General features: G+C 41.4%; 2 protein-coding genes across 5 annotated transcripts in view; both read left to right on the forward strand.

Annotated features, from left to right (window-relative positions):
• The window catches only part of znf462 (zinc finger protein 462), a 52032-nt gene extending 42003 nt beyond the window's left edge, over positions 1–10029 (forward strand). For 3 of the 4 annotated variants that reach the window (XM_070850204.1, XM_070850205.1, XM_070850206.1), the window contains 6 exons: positions 214–469; positions 585–724; positions 1657–1880; positions 4469–4781; positions 5820–5958; positions 7106–10029. In XM_070850204.1, the coding sequence (XP_070706305.1) occupies positions 214–469; positions 585–724; positions 1657–1880; positions 4469–4781; positions 5820–5958; positions 7106–7325 (1292 nt within the window). In that variant the 3' untranslated portion in view covers positions 7326–10029. Of the gene's footprint in view, positions 1–213; positions 470–584; positions 725–1656; positions 1881–4468; positions 4782–5819; positions 5963–7105 lie in introns of all 4 variants that reach the window. The other variant, XM_070850207.1, reaches the window with a different exon arrangement.
• A 4534-nt stretch (positions 10030–14563) lies between these two features.
• rad23b (RAD23 homolog B, nucleotide excision repair protein) lies at positions 14564–22407 on the forward strand. The gene is made up of 10 exons (XM_070850948.1): positions 14564–14767; positions 15540–15621; positions 17428–17507; positions 17938–18116; positions 18227–18282; positions 20223–20350; positions 20528–20663; positions 20772–20899; positions 21279–21497; positions 21657–22407. The coding sequence occupies exons 1-10, from the start codon at positions 14702–14704 to the stop codon at positions 21768–21770; spliced, it is 1188 nt and encodes a 395-aa protein (XP_070707049.1). The 5' UTR covers positions 14564–14701; the 3' UTR covers positions 21771–22407.
• Positions 22408–27633: the final 5226 nt, after the last annotated feature.

Here is a 27633-nt window from a genome sequence, read left to right on the forward strand (position 1 = left end):
AAGAAGAACTCTGCTATATAAGTATGCTATTTGTTTCCCTAATCTTTGCTTTTTCATGAAATTGGTCACACACCAAAAGGGTTGTTAACCACTGGTTTAATCTTAAACAGTGCATTGTATTTTATATGCTGTTCCATCTTCGTTTGAATCCACACAGTATGTTGCAATATAATAAACAGCAAATTTGTCTTGATTTCTCTGCCCCCCTCTAAGATCCATCATATCTGGAGCCAGCGGATGTTCGTCAACAGCTTAGTCATTACCAGCTGGCCTCCCGCAGTCAAATGTCTTCCGGCTCAACACCTGGTGGCTCAACAGTGGCTGACAATCGGGCAGACGGCATCCTCACTTGTGAGTTCTGTGAGTTCAGCTCTGGATACATGCAGAGCCTGCGTCGGCACTACAGGGATCGCCACGGTGGCAAGAAGCTCTTCAAGTGCAAAGACTGTTCTTTTTTCACCTGCTACAAGTAAGGAAAGACCTCAGCCCGACAGAGAAAATACTTGCATGTGTGCTCATACTGTATACTAAATATGCCCACAATAATTCCATGATCTTTCTTTCTGTTTGTGAATCTACCTCAGGAATACCTTCACCATGCATGTGGAGGCCGGTCACAATATCAATGCACCTGACGACCTCCCTAAAGACCTGCGCTGCCCTCTCTGCCTCTACCACACCAAACACAAGAGCAATATGATCGACCACATTGTCCTGCACAGAGGTACACATCATGCAAAATGGAACCACACACATAGTAAATTTTACTTTTGAAAGATTAGTTCAAAATTTTTGGAAATGCACTTATTTTCCTTCTTGCAGAGAGCGACATTAGAAGATGTATCTTAGCAGAAAGACTGGTAACAGGGCGAAGCAGCTCCGCTTGTATAGCTCCTCTTAAATGAGCTGAAACGATTGTATTAGTGTTCATATTGGATTTTATTTAGATATAACAGCCCGTGATGGTGGCTTTGCAGTTATGTGCGCACCATTTTGTTGACAATTCCTGTTTTTCTCCCGTTACTGTCAGAAATCTACGAATGAATTTGGAGGCTAAACCAAGATATGCTAACCATCTCCTGGTTCTAATATCACAACCACCCTACAGACATGAGAGTGGTATCGATCTTCTCATCTAAGCCATTGTCAAACTATTCCTTTAAAGGCTATCAGAGTCAAATGAAAATGTCTCAACCTTAGTGTTGGCAAGATAAGCTGTAGATACAAGTGGAACTGTTCATTTATTGAATAATTAAGCCATTACATGCTGTATATGAGAACGTTTGTTAGAGCAGAAAGCTTAATCACAGAGGTATGGAACCAATGTGATAAGCCAATAAGACTTCTTTGTGTAGTTTTTATATGAGACTATCTGGAGGTGTTTGTGTTGAAAGTGAGAAAATGACAAAACCACCAAAAGGTAACAGCGACTGTGATTACTTTTAGTTACCACCATGTGTGTGTGTGTGTGTGTGTGGGGGTGTGTGGGTGATAAACGTCATTTTGTCCTCCATCCTGCACCCCCACATCTCCTCCTCCCATTCTGCCATTGCTCTCGCTGTTCCTCTTTCCCTCTCCCCCCTCTCCACCATAATTTCCCTTCCCCTTTTCCCCCAACATAATAAGCCACCTCGCTCTCCTCTCTTCCTCCATCAGAGGAGCGCGTGGGTCCACTGGAGGTCAGCCGCTCCAAACTGTCGCGCCACCTGCAGGGCCTGGTGTTCCGTTGCCACAAATGCACCTTCACATGCTCCAGTGACCAGGCCTTGCAGCTGCACCTGCAGAAGCATGCTGAGATCAAGCCCTACCAGTGCCAGCTCTGTTATTATGACAGCAGTCGGCGGAGCCAACTAGAGGAGCATCTACGTGTTGAGCACAAGGTCAGTTGGAGTCCATATACGATACACATTAAGTTTTGTGTGACTGAATTTAAATCAGTATATGTTGGGTAGTTGGTTTCTACCACGTGATGACTATGACCATCACAACTATGAACAGTGGCCTCATTTGGCAGATGAGAGATACTGATAAGAACAGATCTTAATAATCTTTACAGTTTTTACACTCTAATTTGAAACAGTTCAATTAATTCCATATGGCCTTTCATGGGTTTACGGGAGGTAATCATGACGCCTGTCAAGCAGCTATCAGTCAATATTCCAACAGTGTCAAGATGTTACACCAAATCCAGTTTACAACTAAATCAAACTTGTCCTCAGTAATCAGCTGCTGGATTGTTAAAGAAAAAAAACGAGCCAAATATGCTGAAAACATTAGAATCCCAGATATCCATAATTTAAAAAATCCAAAAGAAAGAATTTAAAAGAAATAATCTAAATAATTAGGCAAATAAAAAGTTTCATCTTTATGATTTCATTTCACTGTAAAACAAGAATTATGGATAACTCTCGTGACTTCTGTTCACGTTTTGAAGTGATGCCATGCAGCGGGTCAGATGAGGGTGCACATCGATTGGAACAACAAGAATCGATACCCAGTAAAGTGCAGCAAAAGCAGAGGACAGGCCTCAGTTTATTTGGTGAATTTAGGTTCCCCCCAAACTTCAGTGAGTGCTGGAGGCTCTTTGCTTAGCACATTCACTTGTGTAAAACCAAATGACAAGAAAGGAGCTGAAGTGTAGATATTCACAACATTGGTTAAAATGTGAGTAAACAGCAATTTCACATTAAAATTCATATCAGCCTACCTCAGAAATAGGCAAAGAAAATCCTGGTAATGATTCCCTTGCGGCTACCATGTACTTGTGTGTGGCATAATTTTTTGAGCATGTGTAATAAAACTTTATGAAACGAGACATTATGAAAAGATCCTAATTACAGTGCGCCATAAAGTCAGTCAGGATTCGAAAAGTATGTAAACTGTCTAATTTGTTTTGCCCACAAAACACCCCTGTCTTATTTTTCCATTCAAATTTCTTCCTTTAGAGTTCTCAAAAGTGAATATTACCACATGTAGGGGATTTATTAAAACAACAAGATGGCATGGTCACTCAACCTTATGAAGCTCTGTGCCACACCTTGACAGATAAGGAGATAAAAATATCAGTGAGTTGGCTACTGAATGATCCATACATATCGGATTCCCAGAGCTTCGGTATATTCTAACCACATCCGGGATGGAAAAGGTTTCATCTCTCAGTGTCCCTTAATGCAGATAATTCATGAAATGATGTGAAAAGGCAAACGTTTATAGTACATTAAACTTAAAAGGGCACCCGCTTATCGGTTTTCATTCTTCACATGACTAGATCCCTGATTTTGCCCAATGCATGCTGGGATAAGGTCCAGCCCTCCTGTAGTAATAATCAGGTGTAGATGATGAATGAATGCATAATTAACATAGTTCATATACAGATAATTTATTCATACTTAGATAATGTCAAAGGGTGCAAATCCAAGAAAATCATTATTTTGAGTTTAGTGGCAGACATTGAATGGACTGCAGTTACAAGACAACACCTTTGTTGCCACTGATCTTTGTGTGCAGGCTTATGAAAAAGCTTTTGAAACCAAGAGCCATAATTGCGTGCAGAATATGGCATGTGTGGATATTTGGTGAAGAAACCTGGAAACCCTGCAGTTGTTGTGAAAGGGGGGAATTCATATCTCTTGAAATTTGTAAGAATGTGATATTGGTCAGAGACAGCACAAAGTTACAAAATCATTGTTTCCAATTAGAAGAGCTCATTACAGGGTTTTGTTTATAATAGAGGAGCTCATTGACCTGAATTTGCATGGGTACCGGGAGATGCTGCTGGCACCCTCTGGCTGGTGCATTTTCTGACCGGCTCTGTTTAAATATATGGCACCAGTGCTGTTTGTCTACATGAATGTATCTAATTTAAATGTATAATGTGAGTACAAGTGATTAGCAGTGTGCGTGTTTTTGGTCCTTTCATAAGATGCTAAAAATCAAAAAAGGTCCAGAAAACAAGACACCCCGGAAATATTTCTCAGAATGGAGTGAATTTTATTTTTGCCATTAGACTAAAGTAAATAATGGCCTCAGTCTTGGAAAATACTTGAATGTCCATTGTTATCATGCAGTTGAAAGGAAGAATTGGCAAACAGCGCTCCCCCTGTGTAGTCTTACAGAGGGCTACAGCTTATTCATAGTAGGAAGAGTGAAAGAGCAGTTGTTGTCACTGCTGGGAGTTTTCAGGGAGTATGGGAGGAGGGAACTGCTCAGAAAGAGTGATGTCATTTGTGACAAGATTCACAAGCAATGACATTATCTATTTCAGATCCAGTTCACTTCATTTTATGAAAAAAATGGAGACCTAAAGACATAGAAATATAATACTTAATGTAATGCCAATATACCCTTTCAATGTTTAAGGGTTTTGAAGGATTCAGCAAGACAAACATAAAAAAGGGAACTCTCCCGAGATAAATAAGGCTCAGAGCACACAATACCAAGCTCATTTACACTCCCTGTTTCTGGTCAGGTTATTCGAAACTTTGAGCTGATGGGACGGGTCAACCTGGACCAGCTGGAGATGATGAAGGAACAAGGGAGCAGCGCAGAGGAAGAAGAAGAAAGAGCAATGATGGAGGTGCAAGTGGATGGAAAAGTGGCTGCTATAGAGGAGGAGGACGATGAAGGAATGGAGATTATGGAGAACATAGTGGAGGATCAGAGACAGATGGATGATGAAGAGATAGAGGACAACATCAACGTGGAAGAGGAGGAGGACGATGAGGAGGAAGAAGATGAAGAGGACATCAGGGAGGTGGAGGAAGAGAGGCCTGCCCTACAAGGTAAATAAAGATGAAGTAATGTGGATGTTTGTCGTTCTGCTGTGTATCACATTTGTTCTACTAGATTATATACTCATCCTCACACTGTTGATAGACAGTGTCTATGTCCAAAGCACAATAAATGAGCAATATAAACATATAATGCCACATTATTTTAACAAATAAGATGCAGTTGTGGCTTTAAACTAAACTTGAAATTTGGACTTACTTGATTTTATAATCAAGTGACAAGACACCTAATCCCATCCGTCAATAACAGTCTGGGTGTAGAAGAAAAACCAGTACCAGAAATTTCAATCCTCCGCTTTGTTTCGGACTGTCAAATACAACCTCTGATATTTGCTGAAAGAGCAAATATATACGTCACACTTGGCCAGTCAAGACCAGAACACTACTGAATCAAAAATAACTGCTGTATATGAGACGGTTGCACAAAAGATTTCTTTACAAAACCTTTTGGGATTACTATAAATGGTGATCTGCTGAAAAGCCATTTTCTGTCTTTTTCTGTTCTCAGTTACTTTATATCAAATCGTGTGAAAAATCTCCCCCGTCTGCTTTTAAGACAAATAAATGGGCCCATATGTAAGAAAACAGCCATACTCACAGAATAATGTTTATCTTGGATGTCCCATATGCTGTTTAATTTAAGCTTTTATGCATGAGCAGTATTTGTCCTCCAAATAGCCAGAGTCTCATTGTAATTCTAAATTGATTTTCTTATTTGATTCTTCTAGCTTATAATTCACTGAGTGTACTTGACCAGTATTGGTTTCTCACTGAAGGGAAAAGTAGATTCCATACCAAAATATTACTGATTATCCCTGGTCTGAGGAGCCAACACTACTTTCTAAGACAATAAGCATTTTTATTCTGTGATTGATGTATAATTATGCACAGAATATGAATTCCCTGATAATAAATAAACTATAGCAATAAATATGTTCATTGTTTTCAAATATTGAAATAATAGGAAATGAACACTTGTGAAGCCACTGTATTCTGAGACTGACCGATCATTTGAACTCCATTTCCCAGAGGTCCTTGCATCTCCCACCAGCAGCACTAGCAGCAGCTCCGGGCCAAGCAGTGTAGAGAAGCGTCTCCCCTGTGAGTTCTGTGGCCGCTGCTTCAACAACAGCCTCGAGTGGGAGCGGCATGTCCTCCGACATGGCATGTTAGTATGTTTTCCTATTCCTCTTTTTCCTCTTGTCAGCTCTCTCTCTCTCTCCTCTGTGTGGCTGAGTTCCTCTTCCTGTCATTCTGGTCTTTGTGCAAACTATGTGAACTTTTTCAGTGGGTATTTATTTGGGAAAGGCATTACATATGGTGAAAAGACTATTTCTCTTATTACTGTATGGGGAGGAAAGGTTTTTAGCCGCTCTAGCGCCATGGCTCTATGGATATTATTGGATGTTTTGTCATGAAGTTGGTACAAACATTCATGGTGAAATGACGGCCTTGGAAATCACAACTCAGAGAGCAGACAGGTAAAGTAAAAGGTTCAGCTTTACTCTGAGTCAGAAAAAAGATAAAGATCAATACCGGTAGACATGGAAGAGAAGGCAAACTTACCCAGGTAGGCTGTAAACATAGGAGTAGCCAAAGGGGCAGAAGTCTAAAGGGCAAACAGGGGTCCACACGGGCAGAGAGAAAGACTGGCCAGATAAGAAGCAAGCACATTAAAGAATTTGACCGATTCGGCTGCTACATATAAATACTGCAAGGCCAATGAGGAAGTGGGATCAGGTGTGTGGGTGGGAGAGGGGACACAGGTGACATGAATGGCCGGAAAACAACGGTCACTGCAGGGCAGGAGGGAGTGGCAGGATCTGAAATGACAGAGGAGTTAACTCTTTGCGTAGCAAAGGCAGAGAGTATGCAGGAAATGTGGCACCAGAATCAGATGCTGTGACACGTGGTCCCCAGAGGATGAATCATAATTACTTTTGCCATAACCTGACTTTTCATCTTGCTTAGGCTGACTTTGGTGGTCTTGGCAACTATTGTATTGTCGTAAAATTTGGTACAGACATTCATGTTCCCCAGAGGATGAATTGTAATACTTTGGTTCACTTACTACTTACTTTGGTACTTTTGATTGTTTTTAGTGTTAATTAGCATTAAAATTAGCATGCTGAAACGCTAAACTAGGATGTGACCATGGGAAGCATACCTGCTAAACATCAGCATGTTAGCATGGATCTCAAAGTACAGCCTCACAGAGCCTTTAGCAGTGCTGTAGACTTTGTAGAGTGTAGAGTTTTTATCATATCTTTCCACATATTAAATACATGTGCATTTTCTCCCTCCTTCATTGTTAGGATGGTTAACAACAGTCGAACGGACACCAGCACCACCTCCGCAATAGAGGCCTCAGCTTCATCTTCCACTGGCTCCTCTGTCCTGATGGACACAGGATTGGACCTGTCTAGCAACAACAAGGAGGAAGGGAACCCTGCTGATCTGTTACTGAGAAGTCAAAGCCAGTATGTGGAAGACAAAGAAATGCTTGACACCAAAAAGGATCAACAGTTTGGTTGAACTGACTGTGACCTCTTGGGATATTGTGCTAGGAACTGATAACATTGGGTAGGATCAGCACTGAGTTGGATCTTAAAATAGGATGTCATTGGAAACAAAAAGATTGAAAATGAAAAAAGTGACTTCTTATGAGTTGGCGCATTACTAGATTTTAGGTGTTACATATTTAAGTATTAGGTTGTGCTGCATAAAACGGCTGAGCCCTGAAAATGGGCAGTCCCCTTGGACAGATCTTAATATATTGGTAACCAATAGTGAACAGAACTCTTTATTGCTGACATTCTGGTCAAATCTACAGTGAAAGATCCCACCTAGATAAAACTAAGCTATTTATAAAGAATGTTATCCAAAATGATTAACTAAATTTAGCATTTTATTATTTGAAGCACCTTTTACACCCCTCCCCCCCCAGCGCATCCAAAACAGGGTTACTATAAATTTACCTAAAAGGAGCAAACAAGATATAGAAGAATTTACAACTGTGGCCCACTGTAGAGATACATACCTTTCCTTGTTTCTTGTTGAAATTTGAGACATTTTCATCCTAGCCTTGTGTTAAATGTGTAGAAGTATTCCTTGAGGAAGAGTCGCACCTTACCTTTTTTAGTAAAATCACAAATCATCTTTTTTTTTCCATTTGTAGAGATACTGACAATTTTACCCAATGTTTGTAGCAAATTGCTATATTTTAGGTCCCTTAATATTATACTACGTATAAGCCTTCAGCCTGTGGCACCCTTCGCATTTTGACTGTACCATTTTATTGTCCAATAATTTCACTGATGAAATCATGAAAATAATGGGATTGGTTTGAATCTCCCTTTCCCAGTGAGATATCTTGTTGTTTGTAGTTCAGCTGAAACACTATCACAGTTAACCTGTGCACTTAGCAGAACTGTAAAGCAACAGAGATATATTAAATGTGTCATGGCTGTATCCATATGATACAGGTATCTGTTAAACTGGGCATAGGGTTAGCCTTGAACACGACTACAGGTTTTAACGACAATATTAGAGATTACACTCGTCTTATCAGTGCAAAATTTATAATTGGATTGAATTATGCCAGAGTCCAGCTCTGTCCAAACACAACAAATGTGTCCACAAATGATGATAAAATGCAAAGTGTTGACCACCTCAGCTCAGCGTTGAAGCCAATGCCTCAGTGCCTTAAAATGCAGCTCCCCTACTTGCCACTATATGGCTTTAATTGCTTTAAAAAGTTTGAACTAACCAGGAAATTGTCCAATGTCTCTCTCAGAATATAAATTTAAGGTTTTTGTCCACAGGAACTTCGAAAAGCTAATTTCCCTTCTCCTTATGTGTGCCTTAGTGGCAAATTTGTTTAATTGTTTAATTAAGATCAGATTAGATTAAATTAGATTCAACTTTATTGTAATTGCACAGAGTAAGTACCCGTACAAAGAAATGTGGTTTTAGCATTTAACAGTGTTAACAGTAGCAGTGTCAGTTCAACCAGATTACAAAGGAATATCTGTCGCTCATAGTTCTGCTGATCCAGTGGGAGTGAATTGAATTTTATTTGTTATACTCACAGCATTGAAACATTTGAGCAGTTTTCATCTGAACTGTTTTTACCAAATAAATAGTCCCTATGAAACTGTTGACAGTGTGTTCTGTGTGTTGCACTGGAGTGAAAGGTGATGCTGTTAATGGAGTGAAGTGCTGCGATTGGTTCTTGTTTCTTTCAATGCTGTGAGCGCCACAAATGAAATTCCATGCTAAAGCGGGTATTTTTGGAGCCACGTTTGTCAGACTGACAGATGTCTCTGCCTTTCACAGTCAGCCCTGGTGATTACCTCAACTCCATCCAGGTTTTTCCACATCGCCCAAATTCCTATATTTAGGCTCCAAGTAACTGGCAGGCTGGCATCGAGGATTAAACTCAAATCTAGGCTTCAAAACGCCCCTTCAGAAACTTAGGGCTGATGCCACAGAAACCACAGACATGTGTTTCTACAGTCTATGATCCAATTTTGATGTGAAGGGATACACTGAAAAGACGAGTGTAACCATGTCAGAGAGCCCTAAAACCAGGTATTCTGTGTATATAGAGTATATTTGCCACTGGGGCTCTATGTTGAAGATTGACTCTTTAAAGGTGGCCAACTGTAACCCCTTTAAATTCTCACCCTGTATCGACTCAAATGTCATAGCCTGCATTTGTTTGCTTCTTTTTAGACAAGGTTGTCACGTCATTGTTGATAATGACAAAAAGGCAGAGATTGTATTTGTTGAAAGTTGCTGCTTGAATGCCCTAAAGCCTTATAAGATAATGAATTGCAGTTAATTCAAATTTATGTCCAATTCCGATAAGACCAATAAGAAACATTAAACATTCTGAAATAAAATGGCTGATAACTACAATATCAAATTTGGAGAGGAGCACAGTTGATGTAATTGTGCTCTTGGTACTAAAATATTTACCGAGCCTGCTGTGTTTGCTGCTGTGATTGTCTTTCCTGAGCATTGAACCATTGATAGAGATGAAAAATCTGGGTTTGGAACGTAGACGTTTGAAATTAGAGTTCTATGGGTGTAACCCAGGTGAACTACATGTTTGCAGCCATGTATAGAAAACAAAACTACTTGTTAAGTGTTTGAAATGTGGTGTTTCAGAAAGGATACTTTAACCCTTTTTTTCCTTTAGGTGTTCTCATTTAAAAAAAAATAAAAAAAAAGAGATCTAAAGATGATAGCTAATCCTATGGGCTTTTTGAGTCCCCAATCCAACATTATTACACTGTTGTACAATGTCTGGTTACAATGAAAAATATCTCCTTTTTGTACTGTAATGGGAATGAGCAGATAGGAAGAGCAGTGTGGTTGTACAATAGTTAAACATGTGAAGGAAAATGATGCAGTTAATGGCCAGGGCCTTTATTGTGAAAAAGAAAAACATGGCAAAGTAAGAGACATGGATAAATTGTTCCTTTGGGAGCATTTACCTAAACTGCTTTGTCCTTTTCTGGGCTTTGCCACAATCTGGGTTCCCAACCTACAGATCCCTCTGAGATCTAGCTCTCTCATGTCCAATCGAAAATCTGACACTCCACTATCTTCTATCCATCACCAGTAAGAGCACCAGCTCTCTTACTCCAAGTAGGCCTGCCCCTAGTCTACCCAGTCAACAGTAAGTGGGAATGTAGCAGCCCCACTATGCTCCGCCATCCTCGTCATACCTGAAAACCCGTTAAAGTTGGTGCTGAGTCTCAAATCCCTTTTTCTGTTTTTGAGGACCAGCTTGTAGCTTTTTGAAAGTGAACCTGTTTGAAAACTGTTGTTGTAGAAATAAGCTTTGTAAGGCAGCTTGTTGCCCAGCTTGAAAGCCCAGTGTAACCCAGATGATAAATTGGGACAATCTGGGTAATGAAGCCGTCAACCCAAAATTGTTTGTTGTTCTGTGATCATTTTAATAGAAAATGACTATGAATCCCTCACTGTGTGCAGTCTCTAGACTGTAATACTCCCAGTTTACCCAAAGTTGCTCCCCTGCTGACAACACACTGGATACTTGTATATATGTTTAGTTTGTTTCTCATGCATTTCTCTTTTCAGACTGTTGTCTCCATAGTTTGACACTAGAATCTCTCCTTCTTGCCTTTCTTCCCATATAAATCTGATTACCTGATGGTGGGTTGTGATGTTGCCTAGAATGATTGTTTACAATTTTATTCCATTTATCTCTGGATATTCTGTAAATATTGTAATTCATTGTCTTTTTTTAACTTGATAATAAAGTTATCAGATAACGGTTAATTGTGTTTATCCCCTTGTTGTGCAGACACATCATATCAATTCTTTTCCTTGCTTAACACTAAGATGTTATGTTAAGTATGTTAAGACTGAACTATGTGATCATTTTGATATACAATTGTGGAAACATGCTGTACTTTTAGCGTTTGCATATTTTCTGTAGACTTGACATCACACATAATATCACTTTCTCAAGTATGATATATAACTTCCGCTGTCCTTTGAATTGGTGAATTATGCATATCAGTGCAGATGTCAAAGTATTAATATTCCCTGATAAAGAAGCTTCCTGAATAGCAAAATGAGAATAAAGTGTATGTGAAGTGCTTCACTGTCAAGGGCAAAGTGATGCCAAAGAAACTAGTCAGAAAAATGCAAGTACAAATGGACAAATGTTATTTTTGTGACTACTTCATGTCATCAATAGCAGTTTATGCTGGATATGATTCTATAGGGAGGGCAACCATTTTTATGTGCGTTATTTTACAATGCAAACTGAACTGCAAAGACCAGGTTAGCATTGCTGCTTCATCTTGATCGTGAATTTAAAAGAAAAACGAACCAGAATTAGATGGGCAGTCATTTACAGTTTATGGCAGTGAGAACAGCTGAAACTTGGCGACATTTGCATCTGAAGGTTCCTTAAAAGGCCACCAGGAAGTGACCAGGGAAAGGAGCCAGCCTTATCTTACTAAAACAATGTTATTTGTGTAAATCTTTGGACAAAAATGATTGTGGAATCCAAGTCATCAGCAGTTGTCAAAGATGTTTTTATGCATGCTAGCTGCTCTCCACGTCCACTGGACGTTGTGTTCAGATATTCATGCTTCCCAGATGACGTCTCCTCATGGCTTTGGTGATCTCCTTACATTTCCTCTAGCGCCACCATTAGGTTCATTTGTGCTTTTAAGTGAAAAGCCTGAAGATAAGATAAGATAAGATATTAGTCCCACGACAACGATATTTACAACGTTACAGCAGACACGAGTAGATATAAAAAAAATATGTACGGCTACGGTAGAAAAAATAGAAACAATATAGTGAACAAGGTTGAGTGATTGACATTAAATTTGGCAGACATTCACATTCCCCCCTAGATGGATTGTAAAAACTTTGAAGATTCCCTGACTCTTCATATACTACCATCATAAGGTCAGAATTTTAATTTCACTTTTTACACTCTTTGTCTTGTTTTGTTTCTGTATATCTGCGTATTTACAATTGTGCCCCCTCGGGCCATTAGGCTCAAGTGTGATCTTATCAATCTGAATGGTTAATAATAATAATGTATTACTTCACACATTTAATTGCCTTCAGTCATATGCTTTGTAAAATGTCATCATGTTATCCATTCTAGCTTTAGTGCAACATGTTTCCCAATTTCAGTGACATATAGGATTTCCTTCGCAGCATGTCCACAGAGCACTTTGAACAACCAGCTTGTCCACAGGAAATAGCTTCGGGCTGAGAAGGCATCTCAGTGGCCTTCACTGTGTGTTACACCCTTCCACCCCTCTGTCGCGCTCTCGCCCTCTCTCTCTTTCTCTCCCCCTCTCTCCAATCCACTCCCTGCAAGAGCTCTGCTGACCAAAACCACAAACCCTGCAAATGCCAGTCATGAGTGTGTGCTGTGTACGTCTGTTTGTGTCTGTGTGATGTACATGCATGAAACGCTGCAGCTCTTGCACCATGAAATACCACAAGTCACTGAGATCAGCAGGTTCAGTCAGCTATGTTTCCACTTTATCTTTCAGTGTTGGCTTTTTTATTTTTTCACCGTCTCCCTGGGTGACAAAAAAAACAGCACTTGGAGTAGGCAATCTCTAGTGTCTTTCTGTTTAAAGTCATTTCATACATGCATTTCCTCTCCTGCCTGTTTTAGAAGGGGTCAAGTCTTTATTTCACATGTCTAACATCATCTCTTAAAATGATCTCCAAGTCACCAGGGATCAGACTGTAATCTCTGTGGCTCACCACTTCAGAGGGGGCCAATGGCAGACTGACGACCCCTGGAGACAGGAGCAAGAGGCACAGCCACAGTGGGGAGAGGGGAAAGGAGGACAATGCCGCCACTGCTGCTGCTGCTGTTGCTGAGTGGAGCAACATAAGGAATGCCTGATGAGTGCATGCTCGGGCCAAGACAGGCAAGGGCAATGCTCATGTCTTAATAACTGGATGAAAAATAGAGAGAGGGTGAGTATTGAGGGGGGAGATAGAAGAGAAAGTCAGGATAGAAAAGGATAAGAGTGGCAGAAGCACATGAGAGACAGTTGAGAGGAGTGGAAGATAAAGATAGACAGACTCATGCAACCAGTCATAGGAAGTGAGTGGGTATGATATGAGAATAAGGGACAAGTGGCCTGGGGAAGAGACCCCATTGAGATCCAGCATATTATCTCTCGCACTTAACAGTCCTCTCAAAGTCACAGCCGGCCAGCATGTGAGACAGAAGTGAATAAAACCTCTGAATACTGAGTGCAGGATTTTGAAATTCCTTCATGCTTGAAGGATCTGAGATTGTTGAAAGTTGTGATAACAGCATAAAATGCCATCTCAAGTTCAGTAAAGGCGGCGAGTTTAGTCCACCAATGTCAGTATTGAGAAGGACATGATGAAGAAGCAGCAAAAGCATTCAGTTTACGTGTCCAAAAGTCAAATGCAAGTTATATTTTTGTCACATGTCAATTAAAAGTTGACAGAAGATGTTAAATCTGTCAGCAAGTTGTTGCTCTGGCTGCCTCTTATAATGTAAGAGTGGGTCTGGGATGTTTGAAAAATTGTAAAGCCATCCTGGTAGATTAAAGCAACATTAGTGTTAAGTATTTATAGTTAAACTATAAATGTATGTATCTTATCTTATACTCTTATTTTAAGCACCCCCCACACACACACACACACACACACACATACACACATATACACCTTGCACTGTATACCATAATGAAACATTACTGACTATAGAATACTTAGTATATAAAGCATTTGCAAAACTATCTTAGTTATATATTTTTCCAGGAATTTCCAGCGTTCACTCAAATTGACACACACGTACGTACCCCACAATTATTGTGCATACTCTACTATTAAATGTAAACATTTAGAATAAAGAATGTTTAATTTATAAAGTATGATGAAGTATCCTATAATAATATGTATTAAACTATCCAACATTATGTAAAGTCACTAATTGGTTCCACATTCACAGCATTTGAAATGCTGCCTAAAGTACATTTTAATGTATCAGTAGTAATCCAATAAGGGAACATAGGCCTAATATGATAGTCCGAGAGGAGACAGTTTGCATAATTATTACATTTTGTAATGTAATTTTAAGTTGCGTTATTGCGACTTAAATAGATAAAGGATGTGATGTATACTTCTTCTACTAGTAAATAAAATGAAATGAATTGAGCGGTTTCCTGCAGTTCCCATGTTAACCAGTAGGCGCGCTGTAGCCCAACGATCTTACACAGAAGAAGAAAGGCGAAAAGTCATGGCGGCTGACAGTTTGTAATGAGCCAACGAAAACAGCAAAGATTGTTGCAAGTTGGATCCAAAACCTTTAAACCAGGCTCGGGTATAAAAGCACTGACGACAAAATGCAGATAACTTTGAAAACCTTACAACAACAGACGTTCAAAATCGACATCGATGAGGAGGAGACGGTAAGAGTTGAAACCATGCATATATGAAGGGGGTGAAATGGGAGTTGGGTATGTCCTGGAACGGAGTACTTTATTTTTTGTCCATTTTGGTCACACGATCGATAGATAGATCGGCGTACACATGAAAGATACATGTTAAATGGAGCAACTGTTCGGGTTAATCTATCGTTTGTTTGGAGCTGCGCTTGAGAAACAATTAGCGTCATTTCTTAAACACCGGTCAGAAAAATAGTTTGTACTATCAGCATTTAGACGTAGCCCACGTAAGGGAGAGACAAGTTAGCACGGACGATTAGTAACGTTTGGGAACCAGTTACAAAAGTTATGATAAATGAACACAGTTAATTTTCTGTTTAATAAACCAAAAAATGGGACCCTATTGTTATCAGAAGCAGCGAATTGACGTCTGAAATAGTTACAGCGTCAAGCTGAGGTAACGTAAAGTTAAGCTAGTTAACTACCAGTTAAAGCAGCAGTAAACGGTGCACTTTATTGAAGCAAGCCGTTACGTGAACATTTTATAGAGTTTACAGAAGGAAGTTGAACTATCAGCCTGTAATTTGAATTGAGCGCTCATCATAGTGTCTGAGTAATCGTTAGTTGTCATGTAAGAGCCACCAGCGTCATGTCTATTCAGCTCCACAAAGAGGGTGGTGCTAATGGTTAACAGCTAGCTAGTGCACACTTTACACTGTTTTTAACACGTGATATTGTTGGGGCTGCGGGAAAGCTGATCAATTACATATCAAGATCAAGAACTTTTTCCCCACAGGTGAAGACATTAAAGGAGAAGATTGAACAGGAGAAAGGAAAGGACCACTTTTCAGTTTCTGGACTGAAACTGATTTATGCTGGTATGTTAGGGGCTGTTTTTTTTGTTTTTTTTAACCCTTTTTAAATCCTCACCGAACTAGAGAATTTATTATACATTTAAATTTTCCTGCAAAATAGGATTTAGGTTTTGTTGTGTGTGTTTATTGGGTGTAAATGTAATCGCTCTAATCCAATACACCAATTAGTGCTGGGATCCGCATTTATCTTGTCTGTATATTGTATTCTGTGCAGTCACATGAAAGCAAACCCGGATCTTCCAAACCAGTACACTTGGTTCACATTACACTTGAGTTTATGGAAATATTTTAAATGTTCGACATCCCTGTAGTTAGGTATTAAGAATGTGCCGTCTGCATTACAGCTTTCCCATAATGGTTCTCTGCAATATTGTGACATAACCTGTAGCGTTTTGGATTATCTAAATGCAGAGGGGAGACTGTTTAACTGTTGTGGCAAAAAAAAAGTTGGACAATGTTCTGTGATATTGGAGTTTAAATGCAGTTTTCTGCCAATAACAGCATTTCAAAGTACACCTCTAGAGTATTGCAGAAATCAAGGCAAAGTGGCCATTTTTTAAAAAGATCCTAGATCAGCTCACAGCTACTGCATGCTGATAAATAATTGAGACTGCTGGTTGCCTTTTAGTCCCTCTGTGGTTCACTTGTGGTTATCTCACTTACACAAATTCAGTTTTTAATGGAACACAGTGTGGAATTTTTGACAGCTTACACACCCAGAGCTATCTAACAAATAATCAAAAATAGATCAGGCCTGTATCCGTCAATCAAACCCTGCCTGGGTTCTCCTTGATCCCCATCTCTGCATCCCTATTCATTACTTGGTCACCTCTTTTGTGTATGAAACAAAGCCCATGCAGACAAGCATTAAGCAGGATCGCAGAATTATTAGATGTAGTTTTTGTTGTTATCCGCAGACTCAATTAAAGCTACTGCAAAGGCTGGTTTTCTCTGATGGTGTTGATCTCCTGCTCCCTCTAGCAAGAAACCTGTCAAAGAACACATCAATTTTTCACCCAAATGAAAACGTTAGCCCAATAACACTTGCTTATTCAAGGTTGCAGCTTGTATAAACTATTTGAGTTTTTTTTTTTTTTTATAATTCTATGACTAATCAGAAATCATGGCCCATCCTATCAATCAGAAGAGCTTGTTATTTAGAGTTACCAGTCAGAGCGTTTGCTAACATTAGCCTTCAAGTGTCACGTTACCACTCAGAATCTTCATTCACCGGTGTGCATTTCATATTTATAGACAGAGAGAGAGCCAAGAGCTTCGGCTTTGGGCATAACTGTGGAAGGAGCATGGATGCATTAGAGGACTTGCATACGACACCGCCCCTTGAAAGAACTAAATCGTGTGTATTTAAGCTGTGGGGGTTTAATCTTTGTAAAATGTTTCCATATCCCAAAAAAGTCACACCCCCTTTCTCCCTCAGCCCCTTACCGACTTTTTAGCATTTTCCAAAAGTATGCAGTGGGTGGAGTTAGGCTCAAACTCCAAGGACGGCTGTAGACATTTTATAGGCACTGTATGTATAAGCGTTTAGCAGCATTTTCGTCACTGGGATTTTTGTGTGACCTACTTGAGGGGGCTTCTCAGAAACATGCATGAGACAAGACAAACAGTGCTTTACAGTATAACAAAAAGAACCAGATGCGGTGACAAAAGCAGGTGATTTATCAGCTCAACAACCTTCCATTCAACGCTTGAATATGATACCGTCTATTGTGCAGCCCCACATGTAGTTTCGGAGTTCATGGCAGGTAAAGCTAAAGAATTGTGACGGCCTTTTCTTTTTTTGTCCAGGTAAAATCCTCAATGATGACACAGCCCTCAAAGAATACAAAATCAATGAGAAGAACTTTGTGGTCGTCATGGTGACAAAGGTACGAGAATTACAAAAAGTTTCAGTAAATGGCAGGTTTTGTTTGTCAAACGGAGTATGATATTTTTTGTGGAAACATCATGCCCTTGAATGTTATAAACATGAGCTAATACTGAAACACTGCTAGGTTTTGTAACCTTCTCTTCCCACTGTCAACCACTTATCTCTGTTGGAGCTGTTGATCAGGCTCTCGGGGTGCTGACTTAGACTGGGGTCAGTGTTGTCAATGCCTTGCTCTAGTTTCCTCATTTTTTTCCAGTACCCTGCAGAAACTAAGAATGTTTGTCAGAATGTATGGAAGAATGCTCACGCTAGCTATATTATAGTAAGATGCAAAGTAAAATACAAAGATGGCAACAACTTAGAAGCAAATGACCCAAGTGATATTGGAGAAGTAATATAACTTTATACTTTATATCTTGTCCTCGCAGGCTAAAGCAGCCTCAGCCACTCAGCCTCCACCTGCCGCTTCAGCCCCCAGCACTACAGTTCCCGCAGCCCCTCCTGCTTCATCATCCAGCTCTGAAAACACAACAGAGCGTGCATCAACAGAAGACAAACCAGAGGAGCGGCAGTCTTCAGCTCCTGAAGCAGCTACCACCCCTGTCGGGTAAAGATGGGTAGATGTTTGTCTTTAACTATCTATGTGCTTTCAGTGCGTCTTGCTTTGGGACGTGACGTGCAGATCACACCTCACCCAAGGTCTGTTTTGTCTTGCAGAAGCTCCGAGGCTTCAACAAACACAAACCTAATTGATGAAGCAGTTTCAACTCTAGGTAAGGCTGCATTTATGAACCTAATTGGTCGCTCATTATGGTATGGTACTTAAGTGGTGGTAGAATTCAAATGTAATCATGAATCAGTTGTAACTTCAGACTTGTGCAAAAGTTCCTTTTTGCCTTCATGACTTAAAGCTGCATCTTGTGTGCAGTAAATCTGTGGGCCCCCGTGTGGATTGAGTTTGCTGAGGTTGTCCTATTTCTTGTTGATATCTATAGCACGCTGACATTGATGTATCTTAATCAATAAGCAGTTGGATACTGGGGCTCCAGCCAAAGCATAATCCCACAGTTCCCCATGGCCACAAGCCCTGAGCTTTGTGAATAGCTAGAGCAAATCCTATAGGTCTTAATTATTATGACTCATGTAGCCATCCAGTGTTTGAGGTGGATTGTTTATTTTCATGTGACATTGTAGAAAAATTAGTCTTGATTTATGCAAAAATTCTCTTCCCCTGTTATGCAGTAGTCCTTCATTGTTATTTATGCCGTGATAGTAAAAAATGTTAGTTGTGTTGTGTGAGCAACGTATCGTCGCCTTGACAGATTTTGATATTTTATATGCTCCATTAAAACGGAATTAAACATCTGAATCCAAATCAAATCTGAATTGGCTGTAAATGTTGCCAATCACAGTGCTATACTTGAAGGATAATAATAAGTATTTTTATAACCAGGCCTAATTTTCACATGTTTGGGTTCAAAATAACTATAGGAACTAAAAGTTATTGAATTGGTCCAGTGGCTGGCCTCCTCTGGCAGCCCAACAGGCAGTAAATGAACTGCCTATAATAGATTTACCTATAATGCCTATAATGTAATTCCCCAGGGCAATTGGATCAGATCAAAGTACAAAAGTGCTTGTTTTTGCCTTTGACAGACTCTGATTGTTATTCAAAGTGTCTGACAACATTACAGAGAGGATCCCTACAAAAACAGACCTGTTAGATCATTTTGTTTAACCAGGAAGAGCTGTTAATACAGCTCAGTTTAAAGCCACCAGACTCCATTTACAAAACAGTCATTTTATACAGGAGCTGCTGTTCTAATGCTGTCCTGATAAGTTTGTTATTGTGTACCTCTGGTGTTTTAAAGGGTTAGTTTGGATGCAGCTCAATATTTGTGAAACACACAATAGTGCAAACAAACAGACTGATTGAGGCAGCAGTAGAGCAGCCACTCCTGTGTTGTACAAGGTAAAGTTGCTGTTTTCGTCAATGGGGTGTGTTAGGCTTGTATGGCGCGATACAGCAGCTGTTTCTGTCCCGTCTCTGTAGGGATCCCTTCTGTAACACACTTCAAATGACTTATTAGTGCAGCCAGGATCAAGAAAAACTCTACAGATAATTATCTTCAATTTAGCTTATCTGGAACGTACTGGAATATACGTGAGTAAACCAGAGCCAGGCACTGAAAACACTGACCCCAGTCTAAGTCAGCAGTGATCACACTGAGCTACTTGTTGCAGTGCAGTGCTCCAACAGACAAGTGGTTGACAGATAGAAGAGAACGTACTGATATTTCAGTGTTAGTGTCATATTCAAAAAATGTCAAAGAATCTGTTAAACAAACGAAACCTGCCTTTTACTAAAACTATTTGCAACTCCCAAACCGTTGTCATCGATTATGTCGATTATGATATTTTTTTTAGGGTTGTGTCATCATTGAGGATTTTACCAGGAAAGAAATGGAAGTAACAGTCACAAGTCTTTGGCTTTACCAAAGAGACTGTCGCTAATAAAAACAAGCACTTTTGGTGTACGTATTTTGTTGGGGCGCTGTTGCTGCGAAGGATTACATTGCAGCCATTACAGCCTCTTGCCACCTGCTTTCAGTTGCAGGTGGAGCCGATCTACTGGACCAGTTCCAAACGTGTTTATACTAAGCTCTTTAGTCCCACTGCTGACAGACCTCTTGGTGTTTGCGTGTCCCCTCAGTGACAGGCCCATCATATGACGCCATGGTGAACGAGATGATGCTCATGGGCTACGAGAGGGAGCAGGTGGTAGCAGCCCTGAGAGCGAGCTTCAACAACCCAGACAGAGCCGTGGAGTACCTGCTCACAGTAAGAACAGTGTTATATCTGGCCCAAGCAAATGTCACTGCTCAGAGTTGCCCCTGAATAATCACACTCTAAAAATGTGTACATGTAACCCACAAAGTGTGGGAGTGTGGCACGCTTTTTTGGTATATGTACATTTTGTTTGAATTGTTGTATATTATTTTGCTTTTTTCCCCCCAGGGTATTCCAGGCAGAGATCAGGGCCCTGCGACGGGACCTGATGCGGTAGTTCCTCCAGTGAGTCGAGCCCCTGCTGTATCCACAGGTGGCGTTAGCATTCCCGCCAACACTGGCTCCTCGCCAAGCGCTGCGGGAGGTAAGTGGCCCACACTACATTAGTGAGCAAATATTTGTTTTGTTATCATCCTCCTTCGTTTTTGCTTCTCGCTGCTTAAACTTTCTTGCTCGCACTACCTCCTTTCAGGCAACCCTTTGAGTTTCCTACGAAATCAGCCCCAGTTCCAAGTAATGCGACAGCTGATCCAGCAGAATGCCGCCCTGCTTCCTGCCCTGCTGCAGGAGATCGGCAGGGAAAACCCGGAGCTGCTGCAGGTGAAGTACTGACGGAGCATGATGTGTTTAGAGACTGTGGATGTGTTGGGGGCTCCTTGACACTGTTCTGATTTAAGTAGCTCACAATTTAAACACTGTCACAGGCAGCCATGAAGTTTGGGTTAAATGTCATGGGGATAATCAGCCTTTGAAAACAAATGTAGAATTTCCGCTGCTGCTCTGGAACGAGTTTGAAAAAATATTATCCGTTTGGAGTTTTTAGCAAGTTTTAACAAGTCTGGGTTACAAATTGGAGGGGTAGTGATTGAAATACTTTTTTTTTTGCCTCTTGGAGTTTGACCCATGCTAGATACTAAAAGTCAAGATTTTATAAATATACAAATAGATTATTTTATTTTTGTATTGTTTGCCACTATAGGAGATTAGCAACCACCAAGAGCAGTTCATTCAGATGCTGAATGAACCCAATCCAGAGGCAGTGCCGGCAGGTGGTGGTGGAGGTGGTGGAGGTGGTGGAAGTGGAGCAGGAGGAGCAGGAGGAGCAGGGGGCGCTGGAGGGATGGCAGGCGATACACCCGGCGGGAGCCACATGAGCTACATCCAGGTCACGCCGCAGGAGAAAGAGGCCATTGAGAGGGTGAGGAGGAGCACAACACTGCCACTAACCTTTACTCTCAGTCCGAAGTTCAGCAATGCTTTACCAGAAGTGTCATGTGTTTAACGTGAAGCACAAATTGTCATTCGCTTATAAAAGTATTGTTTGGCTAAGTTGTAACTCTTGTCTCTCTAATTCCAGCTAAAAGCCTTGGGATTTCCAGAGGGACTGGTTATACAAGCCTACTTTGCCTGTGAGAAAAACGAAAACTTGGCCGCCAACTTCCTTTTACAACAGAACTTTGACGATGATTAAAAAAAAAGCCATCTTCAATTTGACTTTTTTTTTTCTTATTTCTTCTTCTACTTTTTGATTGCTGATACTGATTATATGTGCACAACAAGCCTTTTACATTTCCAAAAGAAAAAGTTTTATTCACTACTTCCACCCTCACCTTTCTTAATAACACTGGATCATTATCAGCTGGTGTATAAAGACAGGCTATTGTTTGTGATCAGTTTGAAACGGCAGAGCAATTAAAGTACAATAACTTTGCATCAGAAATCACCCGTGTGCTATTGATTTTTCAATACCTAAGTTAAGGCCAGTATGATTTCTTATAAGGAAAATCAGTATGGTTTGCAGAGGCAGTATGTGTCACATAAGTGAGGTTTGTTCAGAGAAGATTTGAAAGGTTATGACAGTATTCATCCACTCTTATGCTGTTTCTTTTAAGTTGACAAGTAATGGAGATTTAAGAACTTTTAGAACAAGCAACATGTATGGCACAGGTTCTTTTTAGGGCCCGAGCAACAAGCAGTGCGAGGACCCTATTGAAATGCAAGGAAATACATCGCTTACACTTGTTTATTTCAGTGAACTTTGTAAAGCACTGTGAGACAACTCTGTTGTGATATTGGGCTATACAAATAAATTGAATTGAATTGAAAAATTGAATTGAAATAAATTGCAAGTTTGACGGCCTAAACATACACGAAAACTCATCGAACTTTGCACACGCATGGTGAAAAATTACATATTTTATGGCCGTTTTTTTACAATTACAAATGGCCGTGGCAAAATGGCTCCATAGCGCCCCCTAATTTCAAGCCCCGGAACTGTGTTTTATGTACATGTACAAAATTTGGTGGGTTCATGTATCTCTTCAAGATGTAGAAAAAAGTCTCTTGGAGGGATGACCTAAACCCAACAGGAAGTCGGCCATATTGGATTTTCTGTACATTTTTGACGATTTACAGGGGTCATAAATGAACGAACTAGTCCGAAGGGGTTGAAGCGATCCACTTCAAACTTGGTCAGCTGGTAGAAAAGACATTAACGATGAAAAGTTATTAAAAGTCTCAACAAAACTTTAACGGTGTGAGCGTGGGGAGCTGTCAAACTTCAGTGTCTCGCCATGAAACAGGAAGTTGTTAATAAATAGACGCTACATGATCCAATCAGCACCAAACTTGTCATGTTTGATAAATGTCCCGCCCTGAAGACGTCTACATGTCGATATTCATTCACAGTCATAGCGCCACCTGGTGGCAACAGTAGTGAAAACTGTGAGTTTTCGTCAAAAGGCGTTTCGATAGAAAATTTTCCCTCTCATGAGCATTAAAAGTGCAGTAACTCCACTCTACAAGGTCCTATCTTCACCACAGTTATACTGTTTGATGACTGTCCGGCTCTGAAGACATGCACATGCTTATTTAGAACCATAGTCATAGCGCCACCTAGTGGCGGGAGGAAGTGCATGTTTTATTCTCAGACGTCTCTCTCTCAGCGGGTTAACCACAGCCACCTCAAATTTGGTCCAAACATTCCCAAGACGTGGATGATGCAAAGTTATGAAGCTGTTGAGGTTCTATCAAATGCTGTCACTGTGGCAACACCTCGCAGATCCCTTCCCTCCTGTGGGCTCTCCTGTCATCTTTGACAAACTCCTGCACAATGGCAACCAGGACTACAATCCACAAACTGGCATTTTCACCTGTAGCGTACCAGGGATCTACTATTTTGCTTACCATGTCCACTGCAAAGGAGGTGATGTGTGGGTGGCCCTGATGAAGATCAATGAACCAGTAATGTACACATATGATGAACACAAAAAGGGCTTGCTGGATCAGGCATCTGGGAGCGCTGTACTCCCGTTACGACAAGGAGACTCTGTGCATGTGCAGCTGCCATCTGACCAGGCTGCAGGACTTTATGCTGGTCCATATGTCCACTCCACATTTTCTGGATATTTATCGTAGCCAATCTAAGAAATGTGTACAAGGAAAGGTGATAGTAATGAATGGTAAATGTTACCATATTTATGGTAAAAGTAGTCTCAAAGGTACAATGTAGGTCAAGTGAACTGGTTTACAATGAGTGGTGGAAGAATAATAGCTTTATATATAGTAGCAACATACTTAATTGAATTATTCTTTCCATTACATACATCACATCTCTATTTACATACATCAATGGAGTCTCAGAAAGGTGTGTGATAATGTGCAGACTATGTACATTGTATTGATATATGTGGTCATTGGCAGTGATATGTAAGAAGCAAAGATCTTCACTGTCACACTAAACTAAATCATTGCATTTGAGCCACACAGCCTCAGTCACTTCCTCACCTCGTCCACCGTGTGTGTGCCTCTCCGTGACATAAGCTAATCTAGCTAGCTGGCTCATCATGTCTCAGTCTAAAGTGTACGCTCAAAAATAGAGAAAGGAGTGGGAATCAAACCCTGAATTCAAAGGCTGGTTGAAGCCGTTTATTGGAGACCATACACGGGCATGCTGCCTGTATTGTAAGGCTGATTTTTACGCCAAACTTTGTGATATAAAAAAAACACATGACAACTGACAAGATTGTCCAGCAATGGCGTGGGCTTCTGGGGTGAGATTTGGAAGTTCAGGGATGCAGCTGATATCAAGTTTCAGGAACTTGCCATGGCTGCTGTGTCTGTGTTGTCCTTGCCACACTCGAATGCTGAAGTGGAGAGATTATTCAGCCAGATGAGGGTGGTAAAAAGCAAACTTCAGACCCTTAACTCCATCCTGTATGTCAGATTTGGTCTGAAGTCGTCTGCTGAGGCTTGCTATGAGCAAAAACTGCCTGATAATGTTTTGCAGCTTTTTGGCACATCAGCTGCTTCCTCATTTAAGTCCACTCCCTCAGTTGATGAACCTGCCATAGAAAGCCTTGACCAAAATGAAGATGACCTCTGCTCTTTCTGTGAGTCAGCACAGCATGTGTGTGTGGAGGGGGGTCTGAAAAAAACCAAACACTGAACCTGAATTAGGGCCAGACTAGTTGCCATCATTTTCTCACATTGTCATTGACAGTTTTTTCTATTGTCTCTTTTTGGTCGTTATCGGTTGTTAATGTTGTCAAGTTAAAACCGTCTATCCAAAAAAATTTTGTAATTATAGCTACTTTCCTTACTGAGGAGTTGGCAACACTGGTCATTTCCTCGACCCCAGAAACATCGCAGCATAGTGACACAACCAGCCAGGAAAGTTTAGCAATAACTCTATAGATGTGTTCATCATAAACAAAATGTAATCAGTTCTTTTCAGGGAGTTTTCTCCACAGTGCACTCATTGCGCCACAGGAGGTGATACGTTCTCTCCTCTGAGTGCCCATTTTATTGGCAAGGTTTTGCCTTCGATCAGAGAAAATCCAGTAGTTCTGTCCACTAGAGCCCCAAAGAAATAAAAATCATACCATGTCAAACTAATTTTGCAATAAAGTGATTACAGATGTAATTCACCAGCACAAAAAGTGAATTTAGCATTAAAAGTGATCAGTAACTGTTTCCCAGCAGGTCTGGAGGTGGATGAGGCAAAAAAGAGGCAGTTTTGCGTCGGCTCCCAAAACGGCCATTTCCTTGACCCCGGGGTCAGCGTTTTTGGCCAACCACTGTTTTGGCTGCCACTTGTTTTCAGGCCGACTTACCACATTAAAAGTGATCAGTAACTGTTTCCCAGCAGGTCTGGAGGTGGATGAGGCAAAAAAGAGGCAGTTTTGCGTCGGCTCCCAAAACGGCCATTTCCTTGACCCCGGGGTCAGCGTTTTTGGCCAATCCCCCCTCCTCCACTGTTTTGGCTGCCACTTGTTTTCAGGCCGACTTACCACATTAAAAGTGATCAGTAACTGTTTCCCAGCAGGTCTGGAGGTGGATGAGGCAAAAAAGAGGCAGTTTTGCGTCGGCTCCCAAAACGGCCATTTCCTTGACCCCGGGGTCAGCGTTTTTGGCCAACCACTGTTTTGGCTGCCACTTGTTTTCAGGCCGACTTACCACATTAAAAGTGATCAGTAACTGTTTCCCAGCAGGTCTGGAGGTGGATGAGGCAAAAAAGAGGCAGTTTTGCGTCGGCTCCCAAAACGGCCATTTCCTTGACCCCGGGGTCAGCGTTTTTGGCCAACCACTGTTTTGGCTGCCACTTGTTTTCAGGCCGACTTACCACATTAAAAGTGATCAGTAACTGTTTCCCAGCAGGTCTGGAGGTGGATGAGGCAAAAAAGAGGCAGTTTTGCGTCGGCTCCCAAAACGGCCATTTCCTTGACCCCGGGGTCAGCGTTTTTGGCCAATCCCCCCTCCTCCACTGTTTTGGCTGCCACTTGTTTTCAGGCCGACTTACCACATTAAAAGTGATCAGTAACTGTTTCCCAGCAGGTCTGGAGGTGGATGAGGCAAAAAAGAGGCAGTTTTGCGTCGGCTCCCAAAACGGCCATTTCCTTGACCCCGGGGTCAGCGTTTTTGGCCAACCACTGTTTTGGCTGCCACTTGTTTTCAGGCCGACTTACCACATTAAAAGTGATCAGTAACTGTTTCCCAGCAGGTCTGGAGGTGGATGAGGCAAAAAAGAGGCAGTTTTGCGTCGGCTCCCAAAACGGCCATTTCCTTGACCCCGGGGTCAGCGTTTTTGGCCAACCACTGTTTTGGCTGCCACTTGTTTTCAGGCCGACTTACCACATTAAAAGTGATCAGTAACTGTTTCCCAGCAGGTCTGGAGGTGGATGAGGCAAAAAAGAGGCAGTTTTGCGTCGGCTCCCAAAACGGCCATTTCCTTGACCCCGGGGTCAGCGTTTTTGGCCAATCCCCCCTCCTCCACTGTTTTGGCTGCCACTTGTTTTCAGGCCGACTTACCACATTAAAAGTGATCAGTAACTGTTTCCCAGCAGGTCTGGAGGTGGATGAGGCAAAAAAGAGGCAGTTTTGCGTCGGCTCCCAAAACGGCCATTTCCTTGACCCCGGGGTCAGCGTTTTTGGCCAACCACTGTTTTGGCTGCCACTTGTTTTCAGGCCGACTTACCACATTAAAAGTGATCAGTAACTGTTTCCCAGCAGGTCTGGAGGTGGATGAGGCAAAAAAGAGGCAGTTTTGCGTCGGCTCCCAAAACGGCCATTTCCTTGACCCCGGGGTCAGCGTTTTTGGCCAACCACTGTTTTGGCTGCCACTTGTTTTCAGGCCGACTTACCACATTAAAAGTGATCAGTAACTGTTTCCCAGCAGGTCTGGAGGTGGATGAGGCAAAAAAGAGGCAGTTTTGCGTCGGCTCCCAAAATGGCCATTTCCTTGACCCCGGGGTCAGCGTTTTTGGCCAATCCCCCCTCCTCCACTGTTTTGGCTGCCACTTGTTTTCAGGCCGACTTACCACATTAAAAGTGATCAGTAACTGTTTCCCAGCAGGTCTGGAGGTGGATGAGGCAAAAAAGAGGCAGTTTTGCGTCGGCTCCCAAAACGGCCATTTCCTTGACCCCGGGGTCAGCGTTTTTGGCCAATCCCCCCTCCTCCACTGTTTTGGCTGCCACTTGTTTTCAGGCCGACTTACCACATTAAAAGTGATCAGTAACTGTTTCCCAGCAGGTCTGGAGGTGGATGAGGCAAAAAAGAGGCAGTTTTGCGTCGGCTCCCAAAACGGCCATTTCCTTGACCCCGGGGTCAGCGTTTTTGGCCAACCACTGTTTTGGCTGCCACTTGTTTTCAGGCCGACTTACCACATTAAAAGTGATCAGTAACTGTTTCCCAGCAGGTCTGGAGGTGGATGAGGCAAAAAAGAGGCAGTTTTGCGTCGGCTCCCAAAACGGCCATTTCCTTGACCCCGGGGTCAGCGTTTTTGGCCAACCACTGTTTTGGTTGCCACTTGTTTTCTGGCCGACTTACCACATTA

Source organism: Pempheris klunzingeri, chromosome 19 (assembly GCF_042242105.1).
Source record: "Pempheris klunzingeri isolate RE-2024b chromosome 19, fPemKlu1.hap1, whole genome shotgun sequence".
Lineage (NCBI taxonomy): Eukaryota > Metazoa > Chordata > Actinopteri > Acropomatiformes > Pempheridae > Pempheris > Pempheris klunzingeri.

Bases quoted from the DNA above. Each gene is read 5' to 3' on its own strand.
- rad23b (XM_070850948.1), top strand. From the start codon at position 14,702: ATGCAGATAACTTTGAAAACCTTACAACAACAGACGTTCAAAATCGAC. The intron at 14,768-15,539 runs GTAAGAGTTGAA...TTTTCCCCACAG, and splicing joins ACATCGATGAGGAGGAGACG to GTGAAGACATTAAAGGAGAA. The intron at 20,664-20,771 runs GTAAGTGGCCCA...ACCTCCTTTCAG, and splicing joins CTCGCCAAGCGCTGCGGGAG to GCAACCCTTTGAGTTTCCTA.